The sequence below is a fragment of the Naumovozyma castellii genome, chromosome 1, assembly GCF_000237345.1.
Source record: "Naumovozyma castellii chromosome 1, complete genome".
Classification (NCBI taxonomy): Eukaryota; Fungi; Ascomycota; class Saccharomycetes; order Saccharomycetales; family Saccharomycetaceae; genus Naumovozyma; species Naumovozyma castellii.
This window is the reverse complement of record NC_016491.1, coordinates 2,097,704-2,114,025: the sequence shown is the minus strand read 5'-3', so window position 1 is coordinate 2,114,025 and position 16,322 is coordinate 2,097,704. Positions and strand designations below refer to the sequence as shown.

Here is a 16,322-nt window from a genome sequence, read left to right as displayed (position 1 = left end):
AAATTATTAATTCTTTTCTTCAACTTCTTCTCTTAGGACATCAGGTTTCAAAGTTGGGAATAGCAAGACTTCTCTAATAGTGTTAGAGTCAGTCAAGAACATGGCCAATCTATCGATACCACAACCCCAACCACCAGTTGGAGGTAACCCATATTCTAGGGCATTACAGAAGGTTTCATCGACTAATTGAGCTTCGTCATCACCTTGGTCCTTTTGTCTAGCTTGTTCTTCAAAACGAGCTCTTTGATCAAATGGATCGTTCAATTCAGTGTATGCGTTACAGATTTCCTTTGTGGCGACGAAGACTTCGAAACGTTCACATAAACCTGGAGTATCTCTAGAATATTTGGCCAATGGAGACATCATTTGTGGGTGACCAAAGATGAAAGTTGGATTAATACAAACGTCTTCTAATTCACCAACAAGCTTGTCTAACATACGAGCATTAGTCAAAGGTGGAGGACATTCCATCTTATTATCAGCAAGAACCTTCTTCAAGAATTCACCAGTTTCGGCGGTGTGTAATTGGTCACCAGCTGGGAATGTAACATTAAATCTTTTTTCTAATTCTTCAATCATATTCATTCTCTTCCAAGGTCTGGTGAAATTCAATTCCATTTCCTTTTCTGGATTGTTTGGATCTGGGTGATATTTAATGATATAAGAACCTGTAATTTCCTTAACCATTTCAGAGAACATTAATTCAGTCATGTCCATTAAATCATAAACATCGGCATAAGCTTGATAAAATTCACAAGTGGTAAATTCTGGGTTATGAGTCATATCAATACCTTCATTTCTAAATTGTCTACCAATTTCATAAACACGATCCATACCACCAACGACTAATTCCTTTAAGAATAATTCTGGTGCAATTCTCATGTACATATCCATATCTAAATCATTATGATGAGTGACAAATGGTTTAGCGGTGGCACCACCAGCAATGACGTTCATCATTGGAGTTTCCACTTCAATAAATTCTCTTTGATCCAAGAATCTTCTAATGAAACGAATAATTTGAGAACGTTTAATGAAACGACCTCTAGCATCCTTGTTCATAATCAAATCCAAATAACGTTTTCTATATCTTGTTTCTTGATCTTTGAAACCGAAATGATCAGCTGGTAACATATGTAAACATGGAGTTAATAATTCAATACGGGAAACAAAGACAGAAATTTCACCTTCACCACCCTTCTTTGGTTGAGTTCTACCAACGTAACCTTCGACACCAACAATATCACCTCTCTTCAATAGATCGTGATCCTTTTCGTAGTCAGCTTCGTTGTTATAATCTTGCAATTGAGACATCAATTGAACTTCAACACCATCACCATGTAAGACGTAAAATTTCAATTTAGAACCAGATTCTCTCTTGGCATGAATTCTACCAGCAATGGCGACTTTTTCATTTGGTAAAGTTTCACCCCTTTGCAAATAAGCGTATTTCTTTAAGAATTCAGGGTTAGAGATGGAGACTTTGAATTTGTGTGGGTATGGATTTGGAGATTGAGTCTTTCTCAATTCTTGAATTTGACGAGATCTAGCCTCGAAGTATTGAGATGGATCCAAATCGGCGAACAAGTCTGTGTTCTTCTTCTTCTTGGATTCTGGTTTTGGTTGAGCAGCAGCCTTCTTAGCGGCCTTCTTGGCTTCCACTTGTCTTTGCTTGATACGTTTCTTCAACTCGGACTTGGAGACCATTTCACCGGTGGCCTCATCTAGATGCAAATTGGCAACATTTTCGGCGACCTTTTGGACGGCTTCTTCTTGGGACATGATTGGTTGCTTGCTTTGTTGAATGAGTTTATAATAAATAATCCAGATCAAAAAGTAATCATTGCCATGATATCGTTTATAAAATTTCATTTGAACATCGAAGATTATAAAATTTTTTCATTTGATTTGGCAACACCCACACAATTTTCTTTTTCTTCTGGCAGGGTAACGGCACCCAAAAATATTAAAATAACCGCCCAGATATATTATGACCATCCCCTGTTAATATAGATACACTTGTCCTTCTGTTCTGGAAGAAGTGAAGGGTGTGTGTTTCATTCCAGCTAAATTAAAAGAGGATGCATTCCATTTTTACCCGTTAGCTGGAGTTCTGGAGTACACAACGGGAAGGGGAGTGCAGATCCCCTGAATTCACAGGGCCGTTAACCATCCAAACAGTAGACATCATTGCATAACAAGCATGCACCATGCATATACGCACACGTTGTTCCACACACCTTCTCTTCTTCTCGTCTAACCTCAACCCAACTGGAAGAGATGAGAGCAAGTGAATGAAACACACATGATGCGATTTTGAATTTGAATTTGGTTTCCACGGCCCGCTAACAAAACTTTCAGCTAACCCGACCTCCTTTTCACGATTTCAACTCACAATGGAACTGTTGACACACAGCAACCCTCAACAAGTCACGACGTGAACAACTAGCTATTTCAATCGCACTCATTCAGCTAGGAAACCAACAGGTACCAACCCGTCAACTTCCCTGCTCTAGATAGACTAACCGATAGAGAGGTCCGCGGAATCAACTACCCCATCCCTAGAAATTAATACCAAGAGCTAACTGAACACATCATGTCGACTACGAGTGGACCAGTGTCCGTCAACAACACTACTGTCAAACCTAACAATGAGCGATACACTCCGGGTACGCAAGTCGCAGTGGGTGCACATAAGGTGGAAATTATAAAATATATTGCAGAAGGTGGGTTTGCTCAGATATACGCTGTCAAATTCATTGAATTCTTAAATGAATTCGAAAATAATAGAATGAAACCCAAATTACAAATGGGGGACGTTGCCTGTTTGAAAAGAGTTCTTGTACAGGATGAAAATGGATTGAATGAAATGAGAAATGAAGTGGAAGTTATGAAACAATTGCAAGGCGCACCAAATATCGTACAATATTATGATTCAAATGCATCTCGTCGTCATAATGGGTTCCCAGGATTTGAAGTTCTTCTGTTGATGGAATTATGTCCCAATAAATCATTGTTAGATTACATGAATCAAAGACTGGCAACAAAGTTAACGGAAAAGGAAATCTTGAAGATTATGTATGATGTCACATACGCGGTATCACAAATGCATTATTTGCCCACTCCACTATTACATCGTGATATTAAGATTGAAAATGTCCTAGTGGATGCTCAAAATAATTTCAAATTATGTGATTTTGGCTCTACTTCAACAAAATTCCCAATGGTGACAACTCATCAGGACATTGCCGTATTGACTCAAAACATATATGTGCATACTACCCCACAATATAGATCCCCTGAAATGATTGATCTTTATAGATGCTTACCTATTGATGAAAAATCTGATATTTGGGCCCTGGGGATCTTCTTGTATAAATTGTTATTTTTCACCACCCCCTTTGAATTAACAGGTCAATTCGCAATCCTACATTCCAAATATGAATTCCCAAAAAATAATTATTCTTCAAAATTAATTAATTTAATCATAATCATGTTGGCAGAAAATCCAAACTTGAGGCCAAACATTTATCAAGTATTACATAACATTTGCTCCATATCAGGTATGAAAGTACCCATTGAAGATCAATATGCAGAAGGACCATACGATTTCGAAAAATACACTCATTTCCAAAATAAAGTACAAAGCGTTCAATATCAACTTTATTTACTACAAGAAAAGAAGTTCAAGACAAATGGGAAACTACCTCAAGCTGATATTAACTTATTGAATGATTTATTCGTGACATCCTTTGATATCGCCTCGAAAGTACCATTCGAACTCAAAGTGCCAACCCCATTACCTGGCTATTCCGCAGAAATCCCTGAAAGTAATTTTGCCAAACAGGAACAACAATATGAACCACGTAATATCCCTACAGCGGGAGATTATCTTAATGAAAATAGAAAATCTTTTACTTCTAATGATGCCCTCTCAAGACATACTTCCAACACTGCAGATACTTCAAGAGATATAGCTACACCAAGTAATTTTGAAAAAAAGGAGAATGTTAATGAAAAGAGCCCAGGGAAACCAATTGAAAATACAGAACAATACTTCCCCACTGTAGGTGAATTGGATTATTATTTGGATAATGAATTAAAGCAACAACAACAACAACAACAGGTCCATCAACCACAACAAATTCCTGTGCAAAATCAAAACCAACAGCAGCAGCAGCAACAACAACCAAAGCAACTACCAAATATGATACAACAACAAAATATACCCGAACAGCAGCAACAACAACAACTAAACACAGATCGTTATCATTTGAATACAACAGGTATGGTTCAACGACAAAAGAGTCTTGGCTCAGTCTCCACAGATGGAAGATCTGTCGGAAGCAATAGTCATGTAACCAATGCTGAAAATTTACCTACCGAATATACTGCTAAATCTGATCTACCTGGTATGGCCAAGCAACACAAATCTAACAATCCGTTCCCAAAGATGACACATGCATTCCAATCCGCTAATGAAAATGTTGGTACATATTTTGTTGATAATAATGGATCTCGCCAACAAGTACAACAAACTGAAGCTAATATGTATACCAACTTGAACACAGAACAACCTCGACAGCCAGCACAACAACCGTATTACCAGAAACCTGGTGAACCAACTAATCAACAAGCTCAACAACAGCAGCAGCAGCAGCAATTTCAGCAGCCACAGCAAATTAATCAAAGGATAAATGTTGGAGTTTCATCATCCAAGAATCCCATGAACTTCCAGAATATCCCCTCCACTTATTCTAACGGACAGTTATCCCAAAACCAGCAACCTATTTCTTTAGTCCAACAGCAGCAGCAACAACAGACATTGCCTTCTTTAAAACAGAGAACAAACCAGGGATTTATTATGGTTGATACTGATGATATACCACCAGTTGTTCCGCCACATCCACAAACAAAATCTGGCACCACGCTACCTCCAAGACCTCAATCACAAAACCCACCAAAGGTACCACCTCATCCATCGAAGGAGAAGGAAGAACAACTACTGATTGATTTATCTCCACCTAGAGATCTTCCGGGAAGAAAACCTCGTGAATCCACTTCGCCTTTACGACTTGAGGATGATACTAGTAGAATGGCAAGAAGAAGTCTTAGTTTGAATAATCCAAAGAGGCAAGTAACGTTGAATTTAAGTGATATGTCGAATGCGGAAGTTATGGAGTCTTTTAGCACTGGGGGCGTAGAGAGTAGCGTTGCATCCACTGAGAGCATAAATTTAGATTTGGAAGATATGAAACATAAGAAGGGAGGACAGGAAGACGATAATTTAGCAGAGATGGTTGCCAGAAGAAGTATTGAAGAAAGAGAAACTCCTTTGAATGTTCCCAAGAGAGAAAATTTAAAGCAAAAGGATGAGAATCGATTGGAGAATATCACAGGGAGACGATCTTTGGATTTAAGGTACCAAGAAATAAATTTTTCACCTGACCTCAGAAAGGATAAATCGAATAGTTCTACCTCTGTACATCATATTTCTAGTATCCGTGAGGATGAGAGTGTCAATGAAGATGATAGCGAGTTGACTTTAACTGAGAATGAAAAGAGGCAACGTCAACAACCACGTCATCACCAACACACACATTTTGATAGTAGTTCTAATTTAAACAGCAAGGGTGCCAATAGGTCTTCCAGTAGGGGTAACATCAGAGGTAAACAAGATTTAGAAAGCTACAAACACTCGACCAAAAACAATAGCAACAGCAGTATTCCCATAAGTACTACCAATACAAACGAGATGAAGAAGTCCTTTGCTAAGGCTCGACAGTCGTTGGACTTGGAAAGAGTTCGTCGTGAGGCTTTGTTGAATAGCGACAATGGGAAGAGAAGATCGATTTTCTCGATGTTTAGAGGAGACAAGAAATGAAGTTGAACGACAGCGACAAATATATAAATACTATACGATAAATAACATTGTAAGAACATACCTACCAACTATAATGGTCCTTTATGTTGACACTCTATTGATTGTTTGACATCTGTTAGTCGTTGAGCACGGTATTGTCCTTTGCCGCATTTCGGAGATTAAGTTAGCATTTCCCCAATAAATATGAAAATTCGAGGCATTCGATATTAGTTTCTGACATGGTAAACCTATATAAGAGAGACATTCAGGGGCAGTCATTACACCTTCCCAGTTACAACATGATTAGACGAACAACCACTAACAAACTCCTGCTCAAGAATTTTAAGAGATCCCTAATGAGTTCATCTATAGTCATGAAGGAGGCAGCTCCAGTTCTGTTTAGCATGCAAGATACCGCTCGTGTGGTCACATTAAACAGACCTGCAAAACTCAATGCATTAAACTTCGAAATGTGTCAATCCATGTTCCAAATCCTTAATGAATATTCCAAGAGTGATGCTACAAATTTAATTATTGTAAAGTCTTCTGATAAGGGGAGATCTCTCTGTGCAGGCGGTGATGTTGCGACTGTGGCAGTTCAGAACTTGAATGGTAATCACAAGAAGGCAATTGAGTTTTTCGAGGCAGAATATTCCCTTAATTTGCAGATGGCAACATACCCTAAACCAATTGTCACGTACATGAACGGGATTACCATGGGTGGTGGTGTGGGACTCTCAGTTCATACACCGTTCCGTATCGCTACTGAAAATACCAAATGGGCAATGCCGGAAATGGATATCGGATTCTTCCCTGACGTTGGTACCACTTTTGCTCTCCCAAGATTGGTCACCATGGCAAATAACCATTCTCAAATGGCCTTATATTTATGTTTGACTGGTGAAGTTCTTAATGGGGAGGATGCATATATGTTGGGGTTGGCGTCTCATTATGTGAATTCTGAGAACCTACAAAGTTTGGAAGTTCGTTTGGGTGAACTTACTCCTACGAAACATATTACTGCTGATCCTGCAAAGTCTAGCGCCATCTTTTTCGATATGGTTAATGGTACGATAAATGAATTCAGCACAAATTTACCCATGGATTATAAATTCAAGTTTACAACTGATCAATTAGATGTGATTGAATCCTGTTTTGATATTACTAGACATACTTCAATTGAAGAAATCTTAAGAAGTTTGGATCAGTATGCGAAGAGCGAAGCTGGTATAAGTTTTTGCACAGAGATCAAGAATAAACTAGCCACCAAATCAATGACATCTATGCAAATTGCCCTTAAAGTTCTAAAAGAGAATTCAAGAGACGATATAAATTCAGCACTGAGAAGAGATTTATTCACAGCCTCAAATATGTGTGTTAACGAAGAAGGAGTCTCAGAATTTTCAGAAGCTACAAAACATAAACTTGTTGACAAACAAAAAACTCCTTATCCCTGGAAACACAATAGTGTCATTTCACCAAATTTATTAAGGGCAATGGTTAGTCCTAAACTTTCCACACCTGTGTCTCTTTGGGAGAATTTCTCTAACATAACTTGGGATCAGTACCCCTATCATTCGAAGTATCAGCTCCCCTCTGAGCAATCTATTAAGCAATATTTGAGGAGAGTTAGTGGCCATCAGGATGGTGCCACTTCCGCTTTTATTACTAAGAATGAAGTCCTAAAACATTTCACGAGAACGAATAAGTTGACTAAGGATAAAAGTGACGTTGCCCTAATTTGCAACATAATATGTGAGAGGAAATGCAATATGGATCCTGTAAATGGAGCCTTGATATGGAACGATTAGTGTTTTCAATTACTGGACCGTAGACGCATACATGTATATATTTTAAAAGTTATTTAGCTAGCTCTTGTAGGTCTATATTGTTTAACACTATGGTTTAATTATTTCTCTCTTTTGCACGGTTTCTTTGGACCTTTCAACTAATTTACTATGTAGTAGCCAATGCTTCATTGAAATCAAATCACGTCGCGAAACTGATCTCTGTCAGTTTCTCAACATCAACACTAAGTCCTACTCTCTCCATTACAAGTCCATCGTGTTTACGTGTACTAGAGAACAGCAGATTACCCAAGAAGACTTGCATTATGAATACCCATTTCTTTCAAAACAATCAACAGCAAAGTGGAGCGTTCCAGACTATACCTTCCTCCCAAACAACAGGAATTTCAAATTTCAACAAAAATGTACCAATGAACATGTACCAATATCAGCATAACCAAGTTAATCCAGATGCCATTCTTGGAGATATATCCTTCAATTCGAACGCTCGAGGAAGTAAAAATGATGTCTTATCTATAAAAGAGACTCAGCTATCATCCTTGCAGATCGAGATGGATCATTTGAAAAGCATATTAAAAGAGCGAGTACAAGAACAACAGAAGAGTGTTGACGATCCTAACTCCCATGAGCTTCTGAATGTAACAAATCATGAACTATTATTTACAAGACTGAACTCATTATTACAAGATAAAGAAAGAGAAATTAAGGATATACGATTCAAATACGAAAGTATGTTGACAGCTCTGGCTTTAGACCCGGCCAATCCTATGAAATCATATGGTCAACTAGATGTCGAGATGATTTCTCAAAAGATGGTTACTCAATTAGAAACATTAACGAAAGAAAATCAAGAAATGTCGAAGTTATTGAATTTTGAAGTCTCCAAATCCAAAAACATTGAGTTAAACCTAGTTAGGAAAGAAAATGACGAACTACGGAAGAGACTTAATCAATTAGAAAGAGAGGCCAAAGCATCAACGTAATAACCGATGTATTTTAAATCGACAAATAGTCCTATTTTGCATTTTATATTGTTCAGGTCATTTATTCGTAGTGAAGAAGTTCTAGCATTATACCTCTATTTATATTATATAAGCTGAAGGGTCATTTGAAAGCTATCGTGATTTTTAATTAATTCTTAATTAATTACAAACAATGCATTTATTAATTTATTTACTTAAAGCGGCTCTTCTGTTTCTAACACCTTCAGCAAGCTGTTTTAGGACATCTTCAGTACTTTCCCAACCAATACAAGCATCAGTAATAGAACAACCGTATTTTAGACCGGCACGGCCACCTTCTGGTGGAACATCTTGTCTTCCTTCTACTAAGTTGGATTCGATCATAACACCACAGATGGCATTTTCACCGGCAGTTAGTTGATCATAAATACTCTGGGCGACTTTTGGTTGATTTCTATAGTCCTTATTACTGTTGCCATGAGAACAATCGATCATAATTCTCCGTTGAGTATCATTAGCGTCAATTAAGTTGGTTTTCTTTAGTTCTTTTTTTGTAATTTGAACACTTTCAGCATCGAAATTAGTACCATGCTTACCACCTCTTAAAATTACAAAGGTATCCTTGTTACCTTCAGTACCAACAATGGCTGTGACACCTGGCTTGGTAACAGATAAAAAGTAATGTTCATGAGCAGCAGCTCTCATAGCATCAATGGAAACTTGTAAACCACCATCAGTACCATTTTTAAACCCAATTGGGAAAGATAATCCAGAGGCCAACTCCCTATGTAGCTGGGATTCGGTAGTTCTTGCACCAATGGCACCTAGAGAGAAACAATCACTTAGGAATTGTGGGGAAATAGTATCCAACATTTCCCCAGCAATTGGTAATTTTTCTACTAGTTTTGTAAACATTTCCCTAGATATTCTCAAACCCTTATTTATTTGGAAAGAGTTATCAATATCTGGATCATTAATTAATCCCTTCCACCCTACAGTAGTTCTTGGCTTTTCCAAGTAAGCTCTCATAATAATTAAAAGATCCTTTGAAAGAGTGGCGGCAATTTTAGCTAATCTGTCGGCATATTCGTAAGCAGCTTTTGGATCATGAATAGAGCATGGACCAATGACAATAACTAAACGATCATCTTTACCATTCAATATATCACAGACAGCTTCTCTTGCATCTACAATAATCTTATGACCCCTTTCAGAAATAGGATATTCATGTTGAAGAAGATCAGGTGGGGTTAATGGATCGTAACCCTTAATTCTCCAGTCTTCTAGACGAGTTCTGTCACCGGCATGGTCGTTCTTAATAAACATTGTTGTTTTGTCTGTAGTATGTTTGTTTGCAATCTCCTTTTTCGATTGATTGATTTATTACTAATTCAATTAATTCAATTAATTCAATTGTGAATGGATTAAAAAGAAAAGAAATAACTACTAGGCTTATATAGATACAAATGAATGAGAGAAGAAGTAATTCAATTGACTCACTACGAAAGGATATTTCGTGTGACTAATATAATACAATAGAATATAGGGCGATAAATGAGATTTAAGGCAAACGGTCTGACTGATTTTTCATAAATTTTTCACTGAAGATTTCCACCCAAACATCCTCAAAAAAATGACATGAATAATTTTTCTGAGCTTAACCGTCAATACATTTTTGGATTAGTAATTTAATTGTGTAAACTGCTTCAAATCAGCAAGAGACAAATTGGCAACTGTAGTACTGCAAGTTGAGGCAAAAAGAGAGGTCCTACCCGGATTCGAACCGGGGTTGTCCGGATCAAAACCGAAAGTGATAACCACTACACTATAGGACCAGGACTTGATGGGTTTAAATAATAGTGACAATTAAAAACTACTCAAGTAAACTGTCTTCGTATTTATTAAAAGAAAATTCTTCCTGAACAATCAAAAAAAAAAATTTGGATTGTTAGCACCCCGATGGATTGTATATTTCATTAGTCTGTATCTCTACTATCTTGTGTTGTTATTATTTCGCCAATCTAAGATCTTGTTAAAACGAAATATAACTAGATGACTATAAATGTGTCCCAATTTAATTTCTAATTACCAGTTGGAGCTTCACGCATGAGGGGAATATTTTTTAATAGTATATAGGCGTTTTTCAAGAACTATTAGTTAGTGCTTCCAATTTTACAATTATTGAAGTTACGCGTAGTTTTTCCAAACGGGTTTTCCCCTCCAACTGGAAACCCCAGTCGTTTTTCAACTTTCTCTAAACTCATTGATGTTCTATAGGGTCATTATTGGGTGTCACTGCCCTTCTGGAACTTTAATCAACTTCAGTTAAAATAGCCAATCTATTTCATACGATGAATTTCGTTTCTATTTTTGTTACTTTTTAATGTATGTCCATCTATCTAATTCTATAAAACAACTATATTCACTTATTATAATGACTTTTTACCAGGTTAACACATCTTGATCAGCTAGCTTGTAACTGCCATCTTTACTATACCAAACTTTTTCAAGTCTATTAAGATTATGTTTTGTTAGTCTTTGGAATTTGCTACCATTCAATTTATAATAATCTCTGACAATATCTCTCGTTTTTTCGTCCATAGCATTCAGCCCCGCAATTAATACAGCAAAATTACAATAGCAAGTTCTTAAATTCTGAGGTGGAGAATCACTATCCAAGAATTTAAAAAAAGACATAATCCTTTGAACAACCTGCTGAATGGTAATTGATTCTTTCGGTATACCTAATAGTTTTAATAAGACAATGAGCAGAAAGGAGAGTACTTGTGTCTGATGTGATATATCATACCAACTAATAGCGATCTGTTCCCCACTTCTTAACGTCACTATGTCTATCGCATTGTCTTCTATGTGACTATTGTTGGGATGTGATTGACTATTGGGTGGAATTATACCAGACTTATCAATAAACTCATATTCTAGCTGTCTGTCGATTTCCACCAGTATCTTTTGTGTCTTGAAGTATGATAAAGACGTTTTTGACTTTTCAGAGCTTTCTTGGGTAGACCAAGAAAGATAGTCCTGGTTCTTGGTGAAAATACCCTCTCCTTCAGAAAAATAGGCCTTCTCAGAACTTCTAATGGAACTTAAGGCTTTAATAACTTCTTTGATAACCAAATCAAAGTCTTCCTTGTGGCCTCTTAACAAATTGAATTCATTTAGTGGAGTCATTATGTTCAAAGATTTTAGTGAATCAACATATTGATCATTATATGGATCAAACACAAGGTCAAGATCTGAATCATCCGTCACTGACCCACCTAAAACTGTACTAATACTGGCAAATGTTTCCATCACCTTAAACCAACATTTTGCTACATTTAGAACTTTCGATGAGTTCCCAACCGTAATCTTCTTAAATAAATCTGTAACACCTTTTAAATGTGACCGCCATTGTGAATTCATTGTATAAATACAATCCCATGCTAACATGATGACTGTTAATATAATAGGTTCAATTTTATTGATCACATTGGATTCATTTTTAAATTGCTCTCCAAGTAGGCTTAGACAGTGGGATAAATATGCACAATAATTCCTTTCATCCTCTATATTGCCCGTTTTTCTATGAGATATAGATGCACCCACAGCTAATATTGCAGACATTAGATAAGATTCGTTTCTTGCAAAAGAAAGTAAAATATCACGTAATGGGTTTGCTTGTTCTTGGAAAAAGGGTGCAATTGAATCTAGACAATCATAATAGAAAACTTTCAGATAGGTATCATGAACACCACCAAGTTTAATCGAGGTTATATCTGTGTTAAATGTGATTGAATTGTTGACAAGGAACGATATTGGGACAGAACTTTTTGGTGGGTTATGCGATGGAAGTAAATCAGGAATACCAAGATCCGGTAGATCCAAATCTTTCAAACCCTCGTTTAACAAAAATGAATCATTTAACTTCATACTAACCATATCATTGAGATTTTGCATCAGAAGATTGACATCATAGCCATCCATGGTACTAGCAGGGATCAAGTTGGGTACTTCAAGGGACCGTTGGTCAAACGAATTCATTCTTTGTTCCCTAACAAACTCTTTTGTATACTTGTTTTCTTCTGCTGATGAACTATCTTCTTTCATTGGTTTCTTACATCTTTTTTCTGCAGATTCACCGGCAGATTTACTCTTTCTTTTCTTGTTTCCAGATTTGACTATATAAACACATTCACGGCTTAACCTAGCACATTGCCAGCATATAGGTTTGGTCTCATCACATTTCATTCTCCTCCTCTTGCATTCTGCGCACCCGTTTCTCGAATATTTTCTCTTTACAATATTTGTCTTCTTAGCATTGGTGTCAGAATCAGGTAAATTGGTTGAATTGGATTTAGTCTCTGAGTTGGGACTATTCTCCTCCTTCTTAATTTCGGGATTATCAATGGCGGCCATTAGCTTATTGTTGTATAAATAGTCAAACGGCTGAAGCCTATCATTTATAATAGATGCAGGTGCTGTTGGTACGCTCAACGTGTGTCGTTCGAAACTATTACCGATTGTAAATTTATTACCGTTACTGTATGAGGAATTACTATCTAGAGATGCGGGGGAGAGATAGTTTCCTGGTGGAGAAAGTATTGATTGGAATTCCTTATCGTCAGGTGTGTTGGTGTCACCTAAGTCGATCGTATTAAACACCATTTATAAAGACAATAGAAAATAATGACGGTGGAAATTTGTACTTCTCTTCTTAAATGATGCGACTTGAAATAAAGTTTGTTCAGCTGGAATTACCAAATCTGCGTGTTATTCTATGATACTCTGTGTGACTTTGCCCACTTTCCACTCTAAGTAATGTGCTATTGGTGCGTAAGTCGCTTAAAGGTGATTCTGTTATTAATCATGTTGTGAAATTCCTCTGGAAATTTTTCATGTCAAGAAATTTCCGGTCGCTCCTAAATCAAAACACCACAGTTAAACTAGAAAATAGGAATGAGTCACTGTTTCGTGAGAACATCCAAGATTTCTCCGGTGCTCATATATTGTGTCTTCGGATTCTTCGAGATTGAGATCCATTCGTGCCCATATACTGGTTCCTGTTGAAGAGCATTTTTATATGCCAATGAGAAGTCTTTCTTCAACTTCTTGTAGCTACGAATCAGCCAGACCCATGAATCTCCATATGTAGGATTCTTTTTAACTGATCTTTCAAACCACTTCAAAGCGGCAGTATATTGCATCTCTTGATAAAATGAAATTCCAATTTGTAAAAGTACCTGATAATCATTAGAGGTGTTTCTTAAAGCATCTTGAAACATTGTTTTCTTTGAAGAGGCCTTTTTCCTGTTCAAAAGTCTAATATTTTCAACCCATAGTGGAGCATTTTTTGAATTTTTCTGTAATCCTTTAGAGATTAATAATTGGGCCTGTTCTTCATTGCCTAATCTTGCTTCCATTTGAGCCTTTGCAATGTATAATAATTCATGGTCTTTACATTTCAGTAAAGCCACATCTAAATCAGAACGTCCTTTAATGGGGTTATTCAAATCTGTTTCCTCGAGCTTAGACAATGAGACCCATAATAGGACACAGTCTGGAATATTTTTTAGTCCCATGTTGTAAACTTCTTTACATTTGTCAAATTGGCCTAATTCGTGATATATTTGGCCTAACTGTAGATAAAATTTATGTTTAGTCGGGAACATTGGCAAACATTTATTACTCAAAATTTCGATAGCTGTCTGGTTTCGTCCAGAAAAGAGTAGGAAGCTAACGTATTTATAATATACCCGTTCCATTGTTTCACTGCCAACCGAATATTTTTCTAAAATTGTTTGAAACAATTTTTCCGCATCTTCATATCTTTTGGATAAGATCACTAATTTGGTTTTGGCCAGCCAAATATCAAGACAACCTGGAACAATTTCTAATGATTTATTGAGAATCATTTGTGCTTCTTCAATATTATCATCATATTTCCAAACCTCTTTTGCATACATTAAGCACAGATGTGGATTAGCTTTCAATGTAGCATAATTGTCTCTATCATTGAATAGAATATGTTGAAATGTTTTGATCAATTCTTCAAAGCGGTTGATTGATTCACAAACAGTTCGTAATGCTTTCCATAGTCTGAAGTTTGTAGGAGAGTCTTGTAAAAGTATCCTGTAAGAAGTTACCTTGGTCAATGAATTTGTTCTTTTCTCGATATCTTTCAAATACTCCATAGATCCCGAAGGTGATTGTTTCATGGCCACAGTTACAATTGCTTCCATTGATTTCGGATAATTCTGCGTGCTTTCAATTAATTCAGCCTCATCTAACCATTCAGGTAATGATACTTTGATAGAATTCATTTCCCCTGCGTTTAAAGCCTTATCGATAATTCCTATCAAAGCCTTCACAGAGATATCTCGATTAAATTTTTCTTCGATCTGAACTGTGAGAATCAAAAGAGATAATTCTTTGGGGAGATAACACTTTGCTTTTTCTAATGATTTGCTCGCTTCAGGGTAGTCTTGTGATTTGATTAACGTAGTCCAGAGATCTTTGCTCTTGGGAACGAATGCTACAGCACGTTCTAAAATCTTCAAAGCCTCCGTCTTGCTCTGCTCGAGATTACAAGCCATTTGCCATAATTTTTCGTTATAAGGAATTGCCTGTAACGCCTTTCTTACCACTCTATATTTGTTAAAGGTCTCACTTTCTAGCTCCACAGCTTTAAGCCAGAGGGATTCTGATTTTGAATTGAAACGAATTGCCGTTGCAATTAGAACCTTGCAATGTTGAATATTGGATGAATTAAGACGAATATTTTCGAGCCAGAGCTCGTCGCTACGAGGACAAATATTGCAACCTTCTTCAATAATACTTCTTGCTTGTTTAAAATTCCGTATACGTTCCTCTAACCTGGCACTTGCAATCCAACCATCAGGTCTCTTTGGTTCTGATTTCCTATACGATTGTAAAATCATTCTTGTTCTCTTTGTGTCCTCATTCGGTCTGGCGTCTTCTCCAATGTCACCCTCCATCAACACTTCCAACTCATTCAGAAGTGCATTTTGTTCTGCTTCAGTTTTATTATTCACCTCCATAAATCCTTCATCTAATTTTCTTCCTAGTAACTTTTCACGTTCTTCGGTCAGTTTTGTCAAGTTGACTGCTTGGGAGATTAAAGCATCGGGAGCTGCGTATGTTTTCCGGTTTTGTTGTTCCTCCATTCGTGTTCTTTTATTATATCGCGTAGTATCAGTCGCCTCTGGTATATTGAGCCATTGATCTGCAGTGACTTTAGTAAGAGATCTTTTTAAATCAGAAAATTGATTTGGAATGTCTGCAATTGGATCTTTCTGTTCCTTATGCATTTTATTCTTGGCACCCGTTTTCCTCTTATTTCTGCTAGATAATTTTTGTTCAATAGCAGAAAATATATCTTCTGCCTCCTCATCACTTTCATCAGCTTTGTTTTCATCGGCTAAGCTCTGATTCTTTTGTTTTTGCTGTAATCTGATGGGAATTCTACCATTTGAAGGATTACCACCTCTCGTAGCAAATCCAGTGGCACCTCTACCAACACCAGCTATATAACCCAATGGTGGGCTCTGATCTAGAAAAGCTGGCCTATTACTCATATTTTCCAGGTCCCCTCTTGGGTATCTATATTCCTGAAAGTATTATTCTTGTAATGACCATCCATTATTGATAAAATTTAATCATCTTAGC

At 36.8% G+C, this 16,322-nt stretch overlaps 7 protein-coding genes and 1 non-coding gene across 8 annotated transcripts; 3 read left to right on the top strand and 5 right to left on the bottom strand.

Moving 5' to 3' along the window:
• Positions 1 to 6: 6 nt before the first annotated feature.
• KRS1 (lysine--tRNA ligase KRS1) lies at positions 7 to 1,872 on the bottom strand (the record flags this gene model as incomplete). Its single annotated transcript, XM_003673951.1, has 1 exon — positions 7 to 1,872. One exon carries the CDS (start codon positions 1,870 to 1,872, stop codon positions 7 to 9), a length of 1,866 nt encoding a protein of 621 aa, XP_003673999.1.
• A 724-nt stretch (positions 1,873 to 2,596) lies between these two features.
• Positions 2,597 to 5,884, top strand: AKL1 (serine/threonine protein kinase AKL1; the record flags this gene model as incomplete). The annotated part of the gene is made up of 1 exon (XM_003673950.1): positions 2,597 to 5,884. One exon carries the CDS (start codon positions 2,597 to 2,599, stop codon positions 5,882 to 5,884), a length of 3,288 nt encoding a protein of 1,095 aa, XP_003673998.1.
• A 218-nt stretch (positions 5,885 to 6,102) lies between these two features.
• EHD3 (mitochondrial 37S ribosomal protein mS47) lies at positions 6,103 to 7,674 on the top strand (the record flags this gene model as incomplete). Its single annotated transcript, XM_003673949.1, has 1 exon — positions 6,103 to 7,674. One exon carries the CDS (start codon positions 6,103 to 6,105, stop codon positions 7,672 to 7,674), a length of 1,572 nt encoding a protein of 523 aa, XP_003673997.1.
• Positions 7,675 to 7,976: 302 nt separating this feature from the next.
• On the top strand, positions 7,977 to 8,654 carry NCAS0A10570 (uncharacterized protein; the record flags this gene model as incomplete). The annotated part of the gene is made up of 1 exon (XM_003673948.1): positions 7,977 to 8,654. The coding sequence occupies one exon, from the start codon at positions 7,977 to 7,979 to the stop codon at positions 8,652 to 8,654; it is 678 nt and encodes a 225-aa protein (XP_003673996.1).
• Positions 8,655 to 8,840: 186 nt separating this feature from the next.
• ARO3 (3-deoxy-7-phosphoheptulonate synthase ARO3) lies at positions 8,841 to 9,959 on the bottom strand (the record flags this gene model as incomplete). The annotated part of the gene is made up of 1 exon (XM_003673947.1): positions 8,841 to 9,959. One exon carries the CDS (start codon positions 9,957 to 9,959, stop codon positions 8,841 to 8,843), a length of 1,119 nt encoding a protein of 372 aa, XP_003673995.1.
• Positions 9,960 to 10,396: 437 nt separating this feature from the next.
• On the bottom strand, positions 10,397 to 10,468 carry NCAS0Atrna3Q. The gene has a single exon. It is a non-coding gene; the product is annotated as a tRNA-Gln (tRNA).
• Positions 10,469 to 11,075: 607 nt separating this feature from the next.
• LYS14 (Lys14p) lies at positions 11,076 to 13,301 on the bottom strand (the record flags this gene model as incomplete). The annotated part of the gene is made up of 1 exon (XM_003673946.1): positions 11,076 to 13,301. The coding sequence occupies one exon, from the start codon at positions 13,299 to 13,301 to the stop codon at positions 11,076 to 11,078; it is 2,226 nt and encodes a 741-aa protein (XP_003673994.1).
• A 296-nt stretch (positions 13,302 to 13,597) lies between these two features.
• Positions 13,598 to 16,231, bottom strand: PRP6 (U4/U6-U5 snRNP complex subunit PRP6; the record flags this gene model as incomplete). The annotated part of the gene is made up of 1 exon (XM_003673945.1): positions 13,598 to 16,231. One exon carries the CDS (start codon positions 16,229 to 16,231, stop codon positions 13,598 to 13,600), a length of 2,634 nt encoding a protein of 877 aa, XP_003673993.1.
• Positions 16,232 to 16,322: the final 91 nt, after the last annotated feature.